Source organism: Astyanax mexicanus, chromosome 12 (assembly GCF_023375975.1).
Source record: "Astyanax mexicanus isolate ESR-SI-001 chromosome 12, AstMex3_surface, whole genome shotgun sequence".
Lineage (NCBI taxonomy): Eukaryota > Metazoa > Chordata > Actinopteri > Characiformes > Acestrorhamphidae > Astyanax > Astyanax mexicanus.
The window spans coordinates 36,672,514-36,696,312 of NC_064419.1; the positions used below are offsets into that span (position 1 = coordinate 36,672,514).

The 23,799-nt window shown below is 36.4% G+C and overlaps 1 protein-coding gene across 2 annotated transcripts in view; it reads right to left on the bottom strand.

Moving 5' to 3' along the window:
* The window catches only part of prdm6 (PR domain containing 6), a 43,493-nt gene extending 25,709 nt beyond the window's left edge, over positions 1-17,784 (bottom strand). For both annotated transcript variants that reach the window (XM_007260803.4, XM_022670394.2), the window contains exons 1-3: positions 17,658-17,784; positions 16,568-17,119; positions 14,041-14,348 (exon numbers count right to left, since the gene is read on the bottom strand). In XM_007260803.4, coding sequence (XP_007260865.2) covers positions 14,041-14,348; positions 16,568-17,105 — 846 coding nt within the window. In that variant the 5' untranslated portion in view covers positions 17,106-17,119; positions 17,658-17,784. The remainder of the gene's footprint in view (positions 1-14,040; positions 14,349-16,567; positions 17,120-17,657) is intronic.
* Between the last annotated feature and the right edge of the window lie 6,015 nt (positions 17,785-23,799).

Below are 23,799 nucleotides of genomic sequence, written 5' to 3' on the forward strand. Positions count from 1 at the left end.
AATAATAATAATAATAATAATAATAATAATAATAATAATAATAATAATAATAATAATAATAAAATCACAATTGAAAAAGTTTAAATTGTAATAAATCAGAATAAAAAAATGAAATAGTCCAAAAAAAGGCAAAAATAGTGTCAGACTGCTTGGGCGTGGTTAGAATTTATTACATGATAAATCGTTAAATTCTGGCAAAAAATCCTGTATTTTTATTTGTCAAAAATATCAAATAAATGTTGTTTTTTTTAGATATTGTGCAGCCCTTACAATAACAAAGCACCCACACTGTCTCAATATTTCCAGAAGTAAAACTAAGAACTGGCAGGCTTCACATACATCATCAGAAAAAATATCACCCTCATCCTCCCAGACTGATACAGAGGAGCGTTTCCAACAAAACAATGGTGAAAATACATCTATATATAGATATTTCTTCAGCCATATCTCAACTTCTCTATCTAAAGCACTATTCATCTGTCTCCCAGCGCAGAAGCAGAAGATGCCCTGCCTTGTCACTGGAGCACGGCTAAAAGAATGGGATTTGGAGACCCCTTTGACCCCACTGAGTCCCTGACATCCAGTTTGTCTGTAGTCATTCCCCTTGCTTATCCTCATGGCTTTTTAGTGAACCTCCACAGCCTCTGACAGCATGATAGAATGCTTCGACGTTGCTTACAGCGAAGCAGTTTGTTACGCGAGACCCGAGCCCAACCTTCCAGCTGCTTTATCGAAAACGTCCACAGAAACGCTTTATTTCTGGGTTGTTTAGCTCTTTCCAGATAAATATCATAACCGAAATACAAGAGGACGAACATTTGTCCAAAAAATGTTCTGAGGGCAGATTTTTGTACCTGATATATTTGGAAGATTGGACACCCAGACAGCTGTAGTTGAGTATTTGCAGTAAATAAGGCAAAAAAAAATCACAAAAAAAACCTTTGATTTGTGAAAGAAATTACTGGAGACATATGAGGGACATACAAAAAATAGAAGACAAGAATGCAGTTAGGTTTGCTTACCATTTTGAACTCTAGGAATATACTATATGCTGTTATTAATCATAATCATAATGCAAAAAAAAAAATACTATCAACAATTTAGTAATTGGAGTGTAGCATATTTTGTGGCATCCCACAGGGTTCTATTGTAGGGCCTGTGAAATTTATGTTAGTTAGGATATTACTGCAGTTGTAAAGGAGAAGAACTTAAGTGTGGGCTCATGTACAGGGTTATAAAGTAATCCTGCCAGTAGGATGATGATGTTTGACGCATTTCTAATAATAAATCACTTGATTTATAAGTTGTGGTGTCACTTTGGGTTCCTAACAGCAGCATGTTTTCTTGTTTTCAACCATATTGGCTAAACAATGTACATATCATCGCTGTCCAATGAAAAACACTTATCTCCAAAACAGCAACTTTACAGGAGAGAGAAAAAACCTTCTAAACATTCAATGGAAGTCAATGTAAAAATAGTTTATTTCAGGTCATTTTGAAGAGTTTCTATTGGTCCATTTATCAAGAAATTTTGGCACAGTGTAAGGGACAGTTTGGCTGATCAAATTATGTCGTAAACTAAAAATCGACAAAAATGGAGATAAGTGTTTTTCATAGGACTGCGACGATATATTAGTATAACATCTAAATTAGAGTTATAACACTGGCCACAAGTATGTATGATAATCTCTTATGTATTTTATATATTAAAGGCTACTGATAAATTAGAAAAGTTTGCCAACAGAACCAAACAAAGAAGTCCGTTTTCACACAGCGTGAAAGAAAGAACATGCCATGATGATAAACAGAACAGGCCACAGTACCCTACAATACTCTACAATATCCGACTGTCTCTCTCTCTCTCTCTCTCTCTCTCTCTCTCTCATACTCTCTCTCTCTCTCTCTCTCTCTCTCTCTCTCACACACACACACATGCGTGCGTGCACATGAACCTAAGCACATTAAAAATGGGTCCACTTGAAAAACTCCTGACAGTCCATTCATTTCTCAGGCCTATGGAGGCCTGTCCTCAGGCCTTTGATGCTGGAGCTGCTCCAGAGTGTCCTGCTGAAGAGCAGCTTCTTTGCCCAGATCAAGAGGAGATAGAGGAACACATCATAACATCAGTTATATATAGCTGGACTTTCTTTTTTTTTGTCTTCAGAGAAGAATCACTCACTCAGACACTGAATGCTGAAAACATATTTTAAATACTTTTCTACTGGGAAATCAGGTTTAGACGGAAACACCAACAAAGATACCTTCCTATACGTATACAAATAATTATAATAATATAAAGATTTAGTAATCATACTAATTATATATTATTGTTGATTTGACGCCAACAGTGTTGTACTTATTGTCTACACACCTTGTGTTTCATCTTGAAAATATCTAATGTATATATCTGATGTACATCTTTGCACTAATGTCTATTTAATACTACACATTAGATCTAGCCTAACAGTGTTTCATTATATATATATGTAAAAAAAATTAAGAGACCACTTCTGTTTCTGAATCAGTTTCTCTGATTTTGCTATTTACAGGTACATGTTTGAGTAAAAATGAACATGGTTGTTTTATTCTATAAACTACGGACAACATTTCTCCCAAATACCAAATAAAAATATTATCATTTAAAGCATTTATTTGCATAAAATGAGAAATGGCTGAAATAACCAAAAAGATGCAGAGCTTTCAGAATTTAAATAATGCAAAGATTACAAGTTCAGATTTATAAAGTTTTAAGAGATCAGAAATCAATGTTTGGTGGAATAACCCTGGTTTATAATCACGGTTTTAATGTTCTTGGCATGTTCTCCTTCACCAGTCTTACACACTGCTTTTGGATAACTTTATGCCACTCCTGGTGCAAGAATTTAAGCAGTTCAGCTTGGTTTGATGGCTTGTGATCATCCATCTTCCTCTCGATTATATTCCAGATGAAAAAACTCATAATTTTTAAGCGGTCTCTTATTTTTTTCCAGAGCTGTATATGGGACTAGCATTATACATGGGACATGTCTGATGAATTTTGCCATGTCCCATGGAGTTAAAGAAGGCTGCCTTGATCTGCGGGATATTTGGAGTCTCCTGTATGTAATGTAAAAATGGTATCTAATTTTTGTCGTTTGTCTGTTCACATGGACAAATCTAGCCAGATGCTGAAAGTCATGATCATTACCACCCACTACCAATGTTGCTGATAATGTCTTCTATGAAGTATTCCCAGTGTCCACACTGTGGATCGAGGAAGGTTAAATGACTACATAACTCCAATAATTAATGTTATCATGCCATGAGCACACTGTCCTATTACCAATTAACATCCTGCTATGCTACCCAGTCAAACGTTTGGACACACCTCTTCTAATTCAGTGTTTTTATGATTTTTTACATAATAAGGCATTTTACGCATTAAAACTCCACAGAATGCAGAATTATTCTATGAACAAACCAAAATATGTTTTATACTGTAGACTCTTCTAAAATATCACATTTATCTTTGAGGATAGATCTGCACACTCTTGCTATTTAAATCTCAGTGTCTTCATGAGGGAGAGTCACCTGGAATAGTTTTCTCAGCATCCTGAAGGAGTTCCTAGAGGTGCTGAACAACAGATGCTGCTTTTCCTTCATGCTGCGAAACTGAAGCTCCAGCTCATCCTAATCACCTCAAATCACCATATCAGTTGATCAGATTTAGGTCAGGGGATTGTGGAGGACAAACACTTTTTTTACTACGTAATTCCATATGATTTTCTTAATTGGTCTTAATCTGTTTTGATGTCTTTAATATGTATCTACAATGTAAAAAAAATACAACAAATAAAGAAATACACTCAATATGAGACTGTGTCTAAATGATTGACCTCCATTCCTGTAGAAGAAGCTTTTGGTTTCAAAAAAGGCCCTTCATTCCTACAGCAGCTTTTCCTTGTTTGAAACATGCTGAAATCATTTAGGTGTCTCTTGATGGTTTATGTGTTTGTTTATTTATGTTTTCATAACTGGCGCATTTGCACTTTGTCCTCTCAACTTCATATTTTTTGCTTTTTATTTAAGAAGATGAAGGAAAGAAACTGGTGTTTAGGTGTTAAACAAATTAATTGTACCTTTTAATAAAATAAAAAAAATCAAATATAGCTAAACTTAAATTAACAAACACATCGTCTGGACACATTTTTTCCTGACGGGAGGAAAAACACACATGACTCCTCTTTACAGAGGAGTATCCTCTATTTATTCACTATTTATTCACCCCTCTGTGCTCATTTCTCCTCCCATCTGTCTGCGTGTGGAAGGTGCTCTCGATGTTTCTGGACCTACTTTTTCCCACTCTGCGTTCAGCTGGACGACGTAACTCAAGCAGACACATTGTTTCACTCACAAAAAAATGTTTGTGCAGAGGGTTGTTTATGTTGCGATCTTACTTCATGGCATTAAAAGATTATTTGTGCGAGGCATTGTATTTCACCATTGAATGTGATACGTTCATCTGGGTTCCATCACGATGTCAAAACAGTCTGCTATTGCATTATGAATTTACGTGTACATGATGAATATCCTTTTATAAACTACTCATAAGCTCTCTGTGCGCAGAAGAAGAGGCTGCTGAGGTTATGTGTACTGTACAGTGCGTTGGCTTCAGAATCAGGGGCTTTACTCCTCCAGCACTGACCCCAAGAAGCCGTGATTTACGACAAACTCCAGTGGAAAACCCACTTTGATTGATAGGCGTCACTGTGCTCTAATGCACTGAGCGAGGCAGGTTTGTTATAGCTCTAAGCTCTAAGTAAGAATTACAGTAACCGGCCTATAAAAGCGATTTATGTCATCTTAAGCCCTGCCTCTTCTTCTGATACAGATCCAGCTCAGCCATACTCTAATCACACGTCAAGAAGAATTTAGCAACTTTTACAAATTAAACAAAACAACTTTATATAAAAAACTAATAAATGTTATACTTGGTGAAAAATCATTATAAAAAATCTTATAAGATTCATAACTTCACCTAGGACACCTGGGCAATATTGTACAAAAATAAAATCTTCAAATACATTAATTTTAGTGATTTATATAAACAGCTTCTTATAAGATCCTTATAACTCCCCATATAGGAATGGGGAGTTATAATATATATATTTTAGTTGTTGCATAACAACTGAAAACTACCACTGTTTATAGCTATCAAACGTTACATTTATCGTTACCCCTTTAAAATAAGGCTCCTTTATAAAGGGTTTATGAATAGTTTATAAAGAAGTTTTTTAATGGTTATAAATTCAGTTGTAAATGCTTTAAAAACATTAATAAGCACTTAATAAACACATAAATAGAAAGAACAACAGTGGCAATGATTAATTATTTATTAACATATCTAGTAAATTAATAAAGAAAGTCAGTTTAGTCATATAATATGTTATTATAGTTTTTTATTATAGAGTTATTAACGGAAATGTTTATAAAAGAGAGTAAGATAAGCATCTAGTAAGATCTAAGGTTTAACAGTACAAATGAAAGTGGAATCACTATTTGGTACCCTGCAGGCCACTGTCGCACTTCCTATTAATGTGTTGTAACTGCTTATTAATGGTTTATAACCTAATTAATAACCATTAATAAACTCCTTTATACATTTAATTTATAAACCCTTTATAAAGGAGCCTTATTTTAAAGTGGTACCTATTTATCAAAACCATGCAGGCACCATAAAACTTTATCTGTAAAGATGTACAAACTTGATTCCCTTATTTTGTAAATCACATTAAAACAGTAATTCATATAAAATGAATTCATTAAAATCAACCTCATAGAAAAATTTCACACTAGTTGTATAAAAAATATTGCTATTGATATTGTATCACAATATTTTGTTTTGTAAAATATTGTAGTAAATTTCAAAAACACAGTATTGTTTTTTAAATCTATTTTATTGATTTTTAAAATTGGAATCAGAGAGTGATTTTGTGTTGTGATTAAACCCCGCCTACTAGATAGCTGTATTCTGTCATTAGCGCCCACTGCTCTGAGTGCGTAATAATTTGCTTTTATTCAAATATGATCTTTTTTTTATTTGACAGACGTAATTGCAATATATTGCAATATATTGAATCACAACCTTTGTATCAGTGTGGATCATCTTGATACAGTAAATTATTCCCAGTAAGCAGCTGTAGTCCACACAGAACAAAACGATGCTAAACAAAGAAAAAAGGAAAAAGAAAAAAAAACACTTAATCATACGTTCCTTAAGGCCCAACATTCACCATATAATAATCCTGTTCATTAAATGGTCCCCTCTCACGCAGCCCCTCGGTGTCAATAGGCGATGTCTGCTACATTATTAATTTCTGAACATATCTGACCTTGGGATGTCTCTACATGCTAAACAACCTCCGGTGTAATGACATCTCGCTTTATGGAGCGGGGCCGGTTTATTACAGAGGTGAACCGTGTCAATAGCTTTGCTGCAATCTCTCTATAGCTTGGTGGAGCGATCAATTTGGTCATGATTGCAATAATCAGGGAAATTGCCTAATTTATAAATCTCCTTCCTGCGTGGTTATGTTAGTGGTAATGTTTTGGAAGTCTTAAGTAAAGTCTTAAGTGAAATGTGGCTTTGTGTGTATAACAGTGTGGGTTATGATCAATGCTTAACAGTGAGAGACACAAAGAATAACATAGTGGATTTTAATCAAAAGCCCATATGGGAATTGCTGTAGGGATGGAAGAAGTAGCAGAAAAAGGATAATGACATCCAGCTTGTTTCTGGTGCAATGCAATACGGCATCATAGAACTGGGAAACCAGGAACAGAAAAAAGGCACAAAAAACAAAAAAAAACAAAGCTTAAAAAAATTAAACTCTTTGAATATTTTGTTGCATGGACCACATCAATGTCTAGTAAAACATCTCAAACTGTTCTAAATGCCCCTGTGTTTACTTTTACTCCTTGCAGAAGAAAACAGAAAGGAGAAAATGAGGATAGTACAGGTCTCAATACCTTCCAGCCATTGATCGGGCCTGGTGGTGTCCTGTCACTGCCTTACTTACTGCTCAATCTCTTCGGCCCGACATTTACGGCACGCTGATTGGACCCTGTCACTGACCAACTGCTGTAAATCGTCCTTGAACAGCTGCTCATCGATGGCTAGGGCCAAAGAGAGAGCGAGCAAAAGAGAGAGAGAGTAAGAGTGTAAGAGAGGCAAAGAGAGACTAAACCAGGCCCCGCCAACAGTCGCTTGACCTCCTGCCCTTATTATGGTGAGTAAATCAGGGCCCTCCAGCCATTAGGCGCTGAGCTGAGAGAACCTCAGTCTCAGTGGCACAGGGAACACTGAAGAGGTCAGCGCGAGTCACGAGTCTGGAACACTTTGGGTAATGGAACTGGGGTGCCTTATCTGAGGAAACACTTAGCGGCCATCGGCTAAGCAGGCTCAGGGCATGTAAATGACTGGTCTGCGCAGGGATGCGGTGTGTCTGCGTTGCAGCAGGCGATAGTGCCGCGCTATTATCTCCTTATTAAAACACTTTCTGGTAGACGTTTGCTTTTGGCTTTCTCCCACTGGCCCATGTAACCATGTTGTCAGGGCTACACAGTATACAGTATACACTGAGCCTATAGGACTACTTTCCAGAGCAGCTATTATTTGGGTGATGGGTCATTTCTCAGCACTGTCAGCACACAGTGACACAGGCAGGGTGTTAAAGGGGGAGTTAAGGTGTGTTGTTCTAGTATTACTGGATCAGACACAGCAGCCATGCTGCTGGAGTTTTTTAACACCTCAGTGTTTAAACCAACCCACAGCGTACTGTGGGCAGCATCCTGTGAATAAAGTACCTCTACCTCACTCTACCTCTATCTTTCTTGCTCAGTCTACCTCACTCTGTCTCCAGTCCAGTTATGTGACATGAGCACAGTCTACAGTATGCAGAGCTCCCTCTGTTGCTGCATGTGTGCTGTTATTCACGATGTTACTGCAGCCTTTTTTAAGATTCCACAATAATGATAAAATATGGTATACAGCCATACTAAACAGTAATTCTCTGGTAATTAAGATATAGAAAAAACTGTGTGGCCCCTTTTTTATATGTAAAAAAGTTTCATTTGTCAGTTAATTTAATTACTGACCAGGCTAAGTAAAACCACAACTTTATCCTCTAAACCTGACTGTGCGTGACCTGCATAAAGTGTACTTAATACCTTTTTTTAGTCTTATCAGCATGCCACTGCTCAACCTACACTTTTAATGATGCAAAAGATATAAAATGACGTAATGCTGCCTAGACAATCAAGTGTAATGCTAACATTAAAATAGCACAAAACACACTGACAGAAAACATAAACAAATTTTCTTCCGTGGAAAGACTGCAGTCAGAAGAAAAAAATGGGCTGCATTAAAGGGGCTTTTTTTGATTTGTCCTCACCGAAAGCCCAAAAAAGCACAGCATATTTCCTGTCTGAGTGGCTGTATACAGTATGAATGAAATCATGGTGAGTTCACTTGTCCATTGCAAATATGTTGATGTACTGACATTTTCCTAAATTAGGTGCAAAAGATATACTGGAACAAAAAATTTTTAGGCGGTAATGCTTCAAGCCGTAATTGTAACGCTTGAGTCGTAGACGAAGCTGGTAAAGGAACAGACTACACAAACCTTAAAATAAAAACAACCGTCCATAAAAAACGAGATTCACATCTAAACACGGTGTACACCGTGCTGGTGATACATAATCTCATCTCCGGTTTAGGTGGATTAAAAATAAATGTGCTAAAAATGCTGCGAGAGAAATTATAAACCCAATAGGGGCAGAAATATGTGCTTGAGTATACATACCAACATGTTTTACTTCCAAATGAAACTGCTTTCAGCACCTATTTTGCCACTATTGGATCTAATGGCGAGAAAAAACGTCCCTCTAAAAGCCCGGTGTTTATCTTTTCGTGCCTGATACATTTCAAATAAAATTGCTCCGCCATCAAGATGCTTTCTCACACAACAGAGTCCTGGATCAAGCGGGAAATGGAGCGTAAAATAACTTAAATGACAAATTATGGCGCTTTCTGTGTCAGTGAACCAGCGTTAAACAAGTCACCCCCATTCTGGCACGCAGAAAATAAAAATAATTATCCTGGCCTGTGGCCTAGGCACTTTATTATTACTCTAGAACACCCAGCGGTGCCTGCCTGAGGGATGATATCACTGTGGTCTATCATGTTCACACAGTGATAGCTCATTCAAGTAAGGGCAAAGCCTGGACCCTCTTGTCACTGCGGATAAATATTATTATTCCTATCAGCTTGCCCCTCAGCACCTGACTTTATCTAACTAATCTACACTGAATCTCCAGTCTATTTAAGTCTAAATACACTCACTATTTTATATTTTATATTTTATATTGCATTGATAACCCATTAAAATAAGGGGACACTAATTAACAGCACACACAACGGAATATCTCAACCAGTTATTATTTGGCACTAGTTAAAATACTATTACTCATTACAACATTGTTTTATTACATTTTATTTGCATTGCAAATGCTAAATAATGTCTTAACTAGTGTATTTTAATTAATAATTAGTTTAGACATTACTTAACCACTGTTAATTAACTATTGTTAATTGATGTTCCCTGATTGTAAAGTGTTACCATTGTATCATTGTCAGAACTCTTATTTCAAGAAACTTTGATTAGGATTTACTGTAAATATAAAAAATAAAATAAAACGTAATGTGCTTTATATTAAATACAAATATGATATTAGGGCTGGAAAATATTGCAAAGAATATTATATAATACACATCATTGTGAAAAATCTAATGAAATAATACAGTCATGTAAATATTGTTGATGTTTATTCATAATGTGCTGCATTCAATTAACACAATTAAATACGACTAATTATACTTCCTGTAATGAAGTGGGCAGTTCTTCACTGTGTTTTTAAGCACTGATAAAATCCATATTTAATCCATGCATTTTTATCTCAATGTGATCTCCCTGGTTGAATAAGGGTAAATAAAAATAAAACAAAAATAATAATGTTATATTTAAAGATGTGCATCATGTATCACAGTAACAAATTAATCCTGATACAATAAAATACGGTTATACTGCCCAGCTCTATATGATATAATTTCATACAGTATTTAACCCTTACTAAACACACACACACATATATATACACACACAGTTCCCTCAAAGGTCAAAAGATCACGTACTAGGATCTGTTCAAATAAAAAAAATATTGAGTTTGTTGTTTGATATGAAATTTTTTTCAGACAGAAAAAACTGAAACTGTATTGTAGTATTGCTGTACTGGAAGCTACTGGAATTTGACAACCACATTTACCAGCAAAGAAAGCCAAACACCATGAGTTATGTTATAGCTCAAACGTGCCACACTGTGTATGAGGTGTAATACTGTTTTCACTGGGTAATAATAACACAGGTACAGTATTTAGCACTTAAACCAGAATGAATTGTCACATCGTTCTTCCAAAGCCCCTCGCCTTAACCCATCATACCTACTGCAAATACATTTGACAACATTGCTAACAACCCTGCGTACTTAGTGGACGAATCCTACTAGCATAGCATAGCGCAAGTCAATACAAAGATATTTATATCAGGGACAGTGACCACGAAACGAGGGCAAATAACGACCGTAATGGGATTTATAGATGATAAACATTAACGATTGTGTGCAATATCAATGATATGTTCCAAAAGCACTGTGTATAATGTTCCTTGGCCAGAAGTATTTCAGCCATCAGGTGGAAATTCCAAGTGAGCAAGTCTATGGAACGTTTCTATGAGGAGCTCTGTGAGAGCAGCAAGTCTTGGTTTTAAATAATATAAGTATATAATAGCAGAAATTAATAAAAAATAAAACAAACAATACAGCATTGTAAGAAATGGGCACAGGTCTGAGGCTTTGTCTTCTGGCTACACAATTAAATTTAGGTCACGCTTATTGCAAAGTTAGCATTTGCAGTCTCAGCAGGGAGTAGAGGTGCTGTAGGCCTATGTAGTGTGTATTACAAAAAATAAAACAAAAAATATATATATGCAATATGCAATCATTTAAACAAGTCTCAATTCAAATGTATTCACAAGATAATTGTATTATATTATTCTGATTCAACAACAAATTAGTTAACATTAGGCCTGTCATGGTTATTACATTATCAAACATACAATATATGGACACGACTTAATTTGTATCATTTTTGTTTATCTTAATATCATCCATGTTTTTACTAAGCAAGAAGAGCCCATCAACATGAACAAGCCGACATGTCACCTTACTTTAAAAACAGTGTTTTTCTTTTATTTATATTTTACTTTTTTTTTAAGTCTTAACGTTTTTCAGTATTAAAAGCTCACTGCTTTTAAAAATAGTGTACATTGCATTATTATACTTCTATAATTTGAATATATTAGTGACAACTATTCAACTACAATACATTACAATAATAGAATTTATCACAATATTTTCTAGGATAATATGTCATCCAAACAAAAATAGTTATCTTCATATTTACTGTGACTCCATTATTTGTTCCTATTTTTCACCATCGGTTGAACCCTGTAGCTGTTCTGTACACTGTATTAATAATTCTGGATAAACAGACAAATGTGTATAGTGAACATGATGAAATTACTTGGAATAAACGCTTGTTTTTCAATAACTTCCATTAAAAAAATAATTCCTTCTCATGTAAAGTCACATTTTGGAGAAACATGTTTTTAGTGGAAAACCATATTATGAACCCCAATTTTTTATGTTAAGTCTTAATGTTAATTGTCTGCTCTAAGTTGGAGACGCAAGGAATATAAAACTGTAAAAAGACAACTTACAAATATTTTAAATTACATTTGATGTATATAATACTATATAACATTAGAATAAATACAAATCAACATAAATATAGGAAAAAAAAGTGTCAAGAATGTAAGTATATTTTATATATTTTTAACCTGGTCAGAAGTACCAAAGGTTTAGATCCGTATTTCTCCTCAGCGTCCAAAGCTAGCGCATAGAACGTCACCACCACAAGCAACAGATGTACCATAGAGAAGCAATAATTAACCCAACTAGATACTGTTACTACAAGTAGTACAAACCATCCTCTAGAAAAGCTTAGGATCTGACTAAGTAAACATATTGATGTACACAAAAATCTAGATTTTTGTATTAATTATTCTAAAATTAGAGAAAATAGACAGTGCTTTTAAAAATTATTTTAAAAGTCTTCATCAATACTTAACAGAATTAATTTAAGTTATTACAAGCTTTTAGTCCCCTTATTGTTCTTATATGGTTCTGCTGAATGCAATCAATCCATTCAGTAAACCTTTAAGTGCCTACAGAGGATCAATATATATTGATATTTATTTATTTGAAATTACAATACTTGAAAATACTGAAATGCAGCAGGATTTCATAGGATTAATCAGCTAATAATCAATAGATAAGCAAATGTAGCAGATGTATTGATTCTGCAACATGCCCACCTCATCTACTTTACCGCACAATGCCCAATAATGTATTTCAAAAATGTTCAAGAAAATGACTTAAAATATCATAATAAGAAAATGAATAAGATGAATTATGTATATTTTTTTGTAAACACTTAGTAACAATCTAGGGCTAAGGTGAGTATAAAAAAACCTGTGTGCAGTCTCTGGGTTAATCGATGAGGGTTATCTGAACAAAAGCCCACTGACAAGTTTAAAAAAGAAAGAAAGAAAGAAAGAAATAGTCAAACTCATATACGACTTTTCAACGTCACCGAGAAACATGACATTTCTGTCAAACTACAGTAATCAGAGTACAGTATTTCGCTCTACTATTAAAAGAACAGGTGACTTAACTCAAGAAATATTCGTCCAGAGAGCTACTGAGAAAGAGGCAACATTGCTGAGCATGACATCTTCTTGTATTCATTGCCAAGATTAGCTTGTGATTAATTCTCCATTAAAAGTGATCACTGAGACATTCCAGAAGATGTTCCAACAGTTACACACCGTCCCTTTACAGCTCCGTGGCCAAAAATGCACAGCCAGCAGACTTCCAGTGGTGTACAACACAGGGCGATTCTGGGCTAAAATGTCTGTATTTTGCACTTTATCAACACAGATAAGATAGTTCAACACTTTACACGCCCCCAGAGGAGACAAGCCTCCTTAGTTGGTGCAGCTCTGGCTATTGGCTTCACTTCTTTTCCCTCATCCACCTCAGTTCTGTTTAAGCCACTGGAATTTTTACGGTCCTCTCTGGCCGAGCAAGTGTTTAAAATGGCGTCACACAGAACATATATAACAAGTAATAGTGTTCTCTTCTGTCTGTGGGGGCCTCCACAATGGCAACCTGTATTTGGATGGTGAGAGCCACTGCACACCAATAACACTTCTCACAAGAACTTCTCTTTCTAAGAGAACCAACTGCGCCTGCAGGCACCTCGAAAGCAGACCCCTGAAGTAACATTTTCAGCTTGCATTGATTTATACTGTAGTCTTAGAGATCAGTCCAGTCCACACATAAAGTGGCTGCATGCCATACAAGAAGCCTAAATTTGTATTTGTCCATGTCTATAATTAGAGAATCACAGAAGGGATAACTTTTAAACGTGCCTGAGGGAGCATAGTTTATGTCTCAGCTAAACCACAGTTCTGGATTCTTAGCTAAATGGCAATTCACTCTCAGCCTGTTCACTTTCTCACTCTCTCTTTCTCTTTTTCTGTCTCTCTCTCTCTTTCTCACTTGCTCACTCATCAGCTCAAGTGAAACGGCTGGTCATCTCTGAGGGGTGTGACCTTTATCTCTCAGTGTGTGAGATTTTCTCATCCATCACCTCCCCTCCATAGAGTGGACACACATCATGCTGTTTGCATGCAAATGTAATTTTTAATGTTAAGTTTTTTCAAAATTTCCCCAAATTTAATGAAAAGTTTTCGTCAATGAGACAATCCATCACAACTTTTAGGCATCAAAAAAGTTGGGACAAAACAGAGACACACTCACCTCCCATAGGTGTCTTGTGTTCCTCACCGCTCCGGACTGCACCTTGTCCAGCAGTAAAGGGACACCCTGAAACGGGCCGATCCAGGTGCCCTGAGGGATGCGCTGGGCAGCACAGATCCCATAGCCCAAGCCGGGGACAGTGCTGGTGCAGAGGCAGACCTCTCGGGGCAGGTCCCGCAGCCACTCAGGAACCTCTGGAGGAGGCACGGTGGCTGATGCGCTGCTGGTCCCAACCAGCCGCCGCAGGGAGTGCAGGGGCCCATGCATGGGGCACTCCCCGTTCCGGTTGTCCGCACACATGTCACAACCTGGGGGACAATGCAGAGAGAGAGGCTTGTTATTTACCCCACCACCCAGATGGGACCCCTGCACGCTACTGACCACTGCGATCCTGACTCCCTCAACTGAATCGCAATCGAAAAGCAAGTCTTCAAAATTTTTTATTTTTCTTTTCCATAGAATTGTTTTATATAGATTTTTTCAAGATACAAAGTATGTAATCTACAAACTACAAAAGTGTGGTGGGACAATCAGGTATTATTATTATTATTATTATTATTATTATTGGGGGCAGACAAGCCACCTTATTCTTAGTCTTATTATTGAATATTGGTAACATAACAAAAAAATCATGATGAGCACATGCTTAACTATTAAATATGTTTGCTGTTATTATTGCTGTTAAACAAGCATCTATAATTCAATTCAACACATGTGAATGAACCTAAATATTTATTATTGCTGTTATACAAGCATCTATAATTCAATTCAACACATGTGAATGAAACTAAATATTTTCAATGTTTAATAGTGTATATGCTTTGGATTTGTTCTCTTCTTTGGTTGTTGTACTGTTTGTATTGTGATAACACATATCTTATTCCAGATAATAAATCACATGACTGATTTAGATTTTATTTTCCACATTCTTTTTCACAGTATGTGTAAATGTGTCAGGTTTACTCTAACCATCACCTCCTCCGAAAAATCTATACTGAACAAAAAATGACCTTAATGTTTCATTTATTAAAATTCAGCATGCGCTGATTTAAATTAATTACATTTACATAAATGCTAAAGATCTTACAATCCTAATATCGCTAATAGTAAGTAAACTAATAAAAATGCTACCCAATTAAATATTTACAAATAACTGAAGCATAATTTGAAATATAAATTGCTTAAATGAAAGCGCAGGTTTTTAATCCTAAATCATTTAGCGCATGAACTTTAAATCGTAAATAAACGCACGCTTTTAAAAACTACGAGTTTCTGATATTGTAGGCCACCTTCTTAAAGCGCGTTCGCGATGTGAAATATGGAGGTGTCGGTGGTGGTTATGGTGTTGGTGGAGGGGGAGGCCCAAATGTAGATAAAACAGTGAGTTCCTGAGCCCGGGAGACTCCCATACACCGCGATGGGATGATGAATAGAGGCCGATGGAGAGGATCGATGCGTGATCCACTCTCTTCCACAAAACTATACAGCAATTAATTGTGGCTTGTCCCCCCCATCCCTCATCTGCCTGTGGCGCGTATCGATGGAGATTACTGCTGATGGGCCCGTTTTATCACCTCAAATAAACAGGCACAGGGAGCTTTAATAGAGTCTTCCCTCCGCGCACCAGAGACACTCAGACCGTCCAGAAGAGATCAACATCTGGACTCGGGACTTCTGGATGCTCAACGAGTTTTAAACACAACGCGAATGTGTGTGATTTGTTCACAAATAAATGAGTGATCGAGTAGAGGAGGTTGATAGCCAGAAACTGCGAGCTCCAGTCTGTTACTCTTTTCTTCATTAATGAATATTATTTAGTTAAATATTTATTTCATTTTAATAAATCTGAATGGGCATCCAGATTATTTTACAACCGCTACTTTTTATAGTCTGCTCTTTCTGTTCAAATCTGATTTAGCTGATTATTTTAGATGACATTATTATCTGATTATCTGTTCATTTAATTTGTATTGTTTATAAAATTAGAATATTTGTTTAAAATAAATTACGCATTTTTTTTTTTTTTTTTTTCATTTCACTATCTAAGTAGCCTAAAATCAGCTTCTCGGATCCGATTAATTCTAAATACAGTTTGTGACGCTGATTTTTTTTTTTTTACGTAAAAATTGGTTCAAAATTTTAAACAAATCAACAGATAAAATAAAATGCGTTTAAATATTTAAAAACAATTCTAAAGCGCTTTCTGTTCTGTTTACAACTGTTCACACTATATGTGGTCTCTTATTTCAAGTTCGTTCCTCCAATCTGATTTATATTAGCTTGACATTTTACTAGTAAAGTTTTCCCATTAAATAAGTTTCGCTATGTGATTCTGCAATCAGGACTGCTAATTTATTTACCCTGTGTCACACAGTCATTAAATAGTGTGTGATTAGTGTTATAACTAGTGTGATCAGAGAAGTGTGTGGGTTTTTTAGTGAGATGTGTGCTTAGATGAGTATAAAATTAAATTGTCTAAGTAAAGTGTCTATATAGAGAAAAAAATATATATATAAATCCTACGTACGGTTGTTGACGTCCCCGGCGTGGTTGTTGAGAGGTATAATCTCCATCCTCTGCTGTCCGTACAGGTAATAGTCCAGCTCCTCGGAGGTGAGTCTGAACCGGGAGCCCCGGTCGCTCTTCAGGCTGGCCGGAGCGCACAGCTCTTTGGCCGCGGCCGCGCCGTCCTCCAGCCCCGGCAGCGCCTCGGAGGGGCAGAGAGTCTGTCCGAAGAGCGCGACCTGCGGCACGGAGAGCTGCGTAAAGCCCGCCAGAGACGATACCGCCGCGGAGGAAGCGGAGGGAGTCAGTGAGGCGGATGAGGAGGAGGCAGAGGATGAGGAGGACGAGTTCGAGGATGGTGTCAAAGCAGCAGCTGCCGACGAAGAGGAGGACGAGGAGACGAGGCCCGGCCGCTGTCGGAGGCTGTCGGCCGGCAAGGGCAGCTGCGCCAGGGCCGCATGTTTGAGCTGGCTGTGCGGGAAGAGCTGCTGCCAGTGCTGGATGTACGCCGGGTCCACTTTGAGGAAAGCAGAACCGCTGGGCTCCCCGTGCTTCAGCATTTCAAAAAACGCCACTGTGGGACGTTAAAAAAACATTTAAATAAAAAAAAAAGAAAAAGCTTTAGAAAAAGTTTTAAACTGATGGGGTCAGACCTCACCTGCTTGGACGGATAATTAGTAAATTAGGAAAAGTCGTTTTGGGCTGTTTTCCCAGACATATATTAAGTCTAGTCCTCTCGATTCTCAAATGAAATAACATAGAAGAAATAGTCCAGTACTGGGTACTGGGTTCAATTGTGGTCTGGGAAATGAACCCGTTAAGTTTACTTAATTTTAGTAAAGTGAACCTAGGTTAGCTAACCTGTGATAACTTACCTGAAGATTGTAGCTAGCTACAATTTACAGAGAAGAATAATTATTGCATTAGGAGATCAGAAGCAAACTTTTTAACCGCAAAAATAAATAAATAAATGTTATTCTACACACTTCCAGACAGTTTGAAAACAACCTAACGATAAAGAAAGAGTTTCTCTCTCCGCAGGTACCCCACGCTCATGCGCCCCTCAGTAAGCTAGCTATAAAGGCTAGTATACAATGCAGAAACTTACTTACCCTCTTCGCTCGAGAGCGCGTGTCCGGCCGCTGAGTGTAAACTGTAATTCCCAGACTCTCACACCATCCTAGTGTTGACCGGAGAGTCGGTGCGCGCGCGTGTGTATGTGTGTGTGTGTGTGTGTGTGTGTGTGTGCGCTCTTCAACGCAACTGTTTGAACTGAAAGAAGAGGAGCGTCCGCTCTCCTCCTCCTCCCCTCCCTCTACCACTCTCTCTCTCTCTCTCTCTTTCTCTCTCTCTCTCTCTTTCTCTCTTCTTTTCTCTTCTCAGCCCACAGAGCTCCTGAAGGAGCACGTGGGCTGGACGCCAGCGATGGATGATGGGCCAAAGGGGCAGAAAGTGGCGCAAAAAAGTGTCACCGCGCGGCGCCTCACCAAAAAAACACAGTTACGTTGTGACAACCTAAAATGCAAAGTTTTAAAAAATACAGAACAATCTGAAATATATATAATGTGCCCTATATTGTCAGATAATGGATAATGAAACATGATTGGAATTTTTGAAAGCTGTCAAAACATAGTTTTATAACCAAAAGTCGATGTTATTTAGATATAAGGTAAATTTTTTGTCGGATTTTCGTAAACATTGAAACAATAAAGTAGCAAACGTTGTGACCAACTTCGGTGCACTCAACTTTAAAATGCACCATATTCTAAAATATAGGTTTCGATTGTTAGATAATGGATAATATTACATAATTGGAATTCGAAGTTTGTCAAAAGCTTTAGTCTTACGCCCAAGAGGCAAGTGCTACCTAAATATGAGGTAAAAAAAAATCGACAGCGTTATGACAACGTTGTTGGTAAAACATAAAATAACAAGTTTGAGCAATGTTGTAGAAGGTAAAATTTCTAATTTTTTTCTATTTTTTCTAATTTCTAAGGCTATAGGCCTACGACAAAAAGGTAGCGTTTCCTAATCATAAGGTAGTTATTATGTTAACACATCGACAGTGGAACGTATGTACAGCGTTTTAGCAACGTTGTAATAACGTAGACATGTTGTAACAAGGGTCTCAGGGTGTTTAGTTTAGTTAACCTTAAATTCTGAGGCCCCAGTTTGTGTTGTTATTGTTGGTGTTGCAAGAAAAGGCATAAAAAAGGCGGCTCGTCAGTCAGTTTTTCATCACTGACAGCCACGCGGGGAGTTAAAGGGGAGTTTAGAGGAGTTTAAAGGAGTTTATAGGAGTGCTTTGAACGTGTCGGGTTAATAATATGAAGCGCTCAGATAAAAAGTGGAACCCCGCCTGGATCAAGACCACGGGCTTGTAGCTCGATAACGGAGCTCGGTGTGTTGTTACTGGTTGCTCGTTATCCAGCAGAAACGTTTTCCCAGCCTCTCTCTCTCTCTCTCTCTCTCTCTCTCTCTCTCTCTCTCTCTCTCTCTCTCTCTCTCTTTCTTTCAGACGCTTGAGAAAGTTATGGCTGTTTGGATAGGGGTCTGTGTATCTACATGTAGGGTATTTTACACAATTCCGTGCGAGAGGGGTGGTAAAATGTTTTGACTGGCGTTCTCCAGACAGGGCCATTCGTCATCCGGGGGTCTCTGTAGATTGATAACGAACTCAAACACAAACACCATCGTCTAGAAATGAATTCTTGTCTACAGATGCAATTCGCTGTAAAAAGAATGCGAGTAATAACCAGACGTTCAGGTTTTTGATGTATATTTAATGTGTTTATTTTTCCTGATATGACTAATAGTCAGACTGATTCTCTAATAAAAAGCTTGATTTCCACAGCTCATAATAAAAAACATAAATAACAACAACAATAATAATAATAATTATTATTATTATTATTATTATTATTATTATTATTATTATTATTATTATTATTATTATTATTATTTTATAGGTTCGCTCACGGTCAAATGTTTTTTTTACAGTAATCTTATGGCTCAAAGCAGCGCTGCGTAATGACATCGTATCCCTGTTTCTGATGTGTTTTTTATTTATTATGATTTTTTATGCATTGATAAATGACTGGTGAAATAAAGTGCCCCCCAGGGGACAGGAGAATCAATTCAATAAGTGCAGAAATGCATCATTTTCCTCACCTCATAACGAATTATTAAGGCTAAATGGAGCATGTAAAGAGTAAAGTGCAGGTATTTATGTGTTTATATATATATATATGTGTATTTCAGAAGGCCGGCTATGGAAGAGGGGAGATGTTGGTGGAATTTGCATACCGCCCCTCTGTTTGACATTCAATTAGACCAGTTGCGTTGCTCCTTTAATGAATTCGCCTTATGCATGAAAGACGAACGGAGGGCCGTGTGTGACAGGAGTCCGATAGAGAGTTCAGTGGGCTCCCCCCTGCCCCCAGCGGCCTCTCTTATGGTTTAAGGTCACGGATTGCTGAGTATATAATTCATTAATATAGACGTGTATTCAGGAGGGAGGTGCTGGTCATCCCTGTTGTTCTGGTCAGGGTTTGAACATTAGTAGTGGAAAATGTGGAATAAATGGCAGATTAAAAAGAGAACATGAGTACACAGTAAATGAGCCGGTGTGTGTCAAATTAACACTTTCAGCGTGTATAAAAAAATCGTGATTTATTTATATTATTATTATTTTTTAAAATAATTTTTAGTTGTTCGCAAAAATATTTGTGAGAAAAATATTTGTGAGAGAGGCAAAAATTGTGCAGAGAGGATATTTTATATTTACATATATTTACACATTTAAACACTTTGAATTAAAGCAATACAAAACATATAGATAGATAGATAGATAGATAGATACTTACTTATATCGTGTTATAATGTTCTGTTTTGTCTTGTCTTTGATTTGTTTAGGTGGTGCATTGGTTCAATATTTGCATAATTAATACATTATTGATTATCCACCGGTCTCAATTGCTACAGTGCTGTAATAGCTTAAAAGCACAAATGTTTGAAATCCAAAAAAGAAAACATAATTGCAATAATTGTTCAATAGCAAATACTCACATATGCCTAAATAAATAAAATATGGTTATATTTATATTATAAAACTTTGTTAGGATTAAGTGTATTTGGTGTGCTAATTGCCTAATTGTCTTTTATGACTTCTAAAACAGAATGCATAATGTATATATATTGATTTTATTCTAGAATAAATGTTATATAATTTACTTACTACAGCTTTAAACTAAGTGTTCATTGAGTCATGTCAAGTTGTGTCCAGCACTGATGAAAACAGGTTGTGCATCCCTAATGCTGTAATAAAAACTATGTTATAAAAATATTATATAAATATATAAAAAATAATATGAATACAAAAAACCCTGTAGTTTAGTATGCATGTCATTGTGTTTATTTAAGCATTTACAAACCTATTCTGGTAGCCCAGTATTGTAGGTATCATCATAACACCTGCCCAATTTGGTCAATCAGTACTTTGTACAATTTGTGACTTTTATTGCATATAAAGAATTATTATTCTGCAGTTATAGTCATTCCATTTGGCTCATGTGTGAGAAGAACACAAGTGTAGAACTGCTGATAGTTTCTGCTATGTCAGGTGTGCAGATGGAGAATTGCAGTGGTAGGGGCATTAAGGGAAGGAGCAAGAAACGCATGTTACTCTCATTAAGTCACTTGTGTTATTTGTATAAATGCAAATGAAGTTACACACTAAGGCCACACTAAGGGTAATAATGAAATATGTGTAACTGCATGGTGCAATTAGGATACAAAAGCACGAACAGTGATATGTTACTTTTACAGTAAAGAAGTAAGTACTACATATGAAAATTATTGTGATTACATGCAGGATTTCTTTAAAACATAAAAGGATCCATACTCTTATCATTTCTGTTTCTAATGAAGTAAGCAAGCTTGTGTTTGTGAGATTCTGCTGCTGCTTATGTTCATTGTGACTTTTTCTTTCTCTTTTAATGACAAACACAGAACTAGTTGAGTGCTAACAGCATCCTCCTGTGGAGAACCTTTAAAGTTGAGTGCTATTCCAGGACACAGTGTATTAAATATTGGCTCAAAATTCCAAAAGATGTTAATTTAAAAAATCCAAAAGAAAACTAACGTCACTGTCCAATAAAAGTCAGTATTCTCCCAGCTTTACAACACTGCATTCAATTTAAAGAAACATCTGAAAGTAACTGAATCCACATAGATAAGCTAGGACTGCTGTATGATTAGGAGTTTTTCACACTTCCCTTTCTTTCTGCTGCTAAACAAACATATAGGGGTATGTTTGCGTGCAATAGTTTTAGTAATAATTACATTACTAATAAGCCAAACCCTATATGTCCTCAGTGACATTATAACAAATACTCCTTCACTTCCTTGCCAGGAAACCAGAAAAAAACATCAATACAAAACAAAATCAACCAGTTTTACCATTTTGGATGAACATGGAATTCTTACAAGTTTAAGCTGTTTGTTTATTTACATTAGCTTTACATAAGATTTAAACTTTTTGTGAAAGTCCAATTTTGGAGAAACAGTTGAGAGGAAGTTAAAGGGTTAAAGTAACACTTGCTCAGAAAAACGAATCATTTAAATCTTCTTAAACTTACAAGATTTTTGCAAGACAGTACATTAAGACACCTTCAAAACCAAATCTATAAAAGAAGGCTGTATTTGTGCTGAAGTTCTGACGTCAAAGGCTTTCAACAGCTTTGGTACCAGACAGTCCTGGAACCCTGCCAATTAAGACAACCAGTATTGAGCACATTCGTGCGTAAAATATATTATCTCTAATTATGTCAGCTATGACTGTCAACTATTCTTATAATTATATATTTTAATGATTTAAAATGTTTTTTTTCTTTTACTGTGTTTTTATACCTTTGAACCAGTTTTTTCCACATTTACTTTGGGTTTTATGTCTTTGTATTTTATCCCTGTTTATGTAAAGCACTTTGAATTTGCCACTTTGTATGAAAGGTGCTATACAACAAAAAAAACATGCCTTGCCTTTGGTCAAATGCCAGATGACTACCCCCACCCTCCTGCTCTCTGAAAACACAAAAAGGCTTTATCAGAGCTTATAAATAAAGCCCATTACTGAGCAACTATACTGAAGCAAAGCATATCAGACAAAACGGTATGCATTAGAAAATACATCAAGCATCATGTAAAAATTAATTAATTTAGCATTTTGATTCTTAGTCACATCTATGGCAAACCTAACATAGTTAATGTTACTAATGTTGGAAAATTTACTTCAGTGTTTTCCTAAGCTGCAGGTAGCCTTCTCCCTTCTCACAAGTTGACAAAGGCTTGCGAACTGGCCGGTGATGCCATTATTTTAAGAGGTTTAACTCCAGGTGTACAATGTTTCCACACAGCAAAATCCTCAGCAATAAATTAACCCCCCAGTGCTGGAATGGACTCTAGTGAAGTCTGTAGGGCTGCACTGGTCTCCAACGTACACCGCAGATGTTGATCCTACAGTAAGAGTAATATAAAAAGTGTTTCTGTCTTCTGAAAGGATCTCAGCAGCCAAGAACATCATCTCAAAGTGCTCATGTACTTTAAGCAGACTGTTCAGAGGGTGACATCCAGTGCCAGAAATCCGAAGTAGGCCACAGAAGATGACGCAAGGCTGTGTCCAGCCACCACAAATGTCCAATGTTTTAGTTGGTGACAAGCTAGCAATGGAATTAATGTAATAAGTTGCCTTATTTTAAACAATGGCAGACAGCCCCACACTATGACATCGACTATGCCTGGGACAATGGAATTAGTCAGAGTTTGGTTTTAATAATTTTTTGTCTTAAAAAATGTTAACTAAAGCAGCAGTCCTTGAGATTTATCTGCTAAAATAAAATCAGCTGTGTTCCTGGGTCAGCGTATAGTTTTTAATTAAATTTTCTGACTGTTTGAGCCTAAATGCAAAAATAGGAAATTGGATGTAAAAACTCATTATATATTTTTTAATGTAGTGCAGTGTACAAGAAATACATTTTTGTACATTTTTCCAATTTTAGAAATAGTTATTTTTCTATCTCCAAAATCGTATTTTTTTCATCTCTGAGATCATAATTTTTTCACCTCACAATCGTAATTTAAAGAAAAATAAAAAATTAATCTTTATTTTCTCATTTTTAATTTTTTGCATTTTGCAAGACTATACTCTGATATTAGTGTAACAAGATACAAAAATGGACAAATCTAAAAATTGAGAGA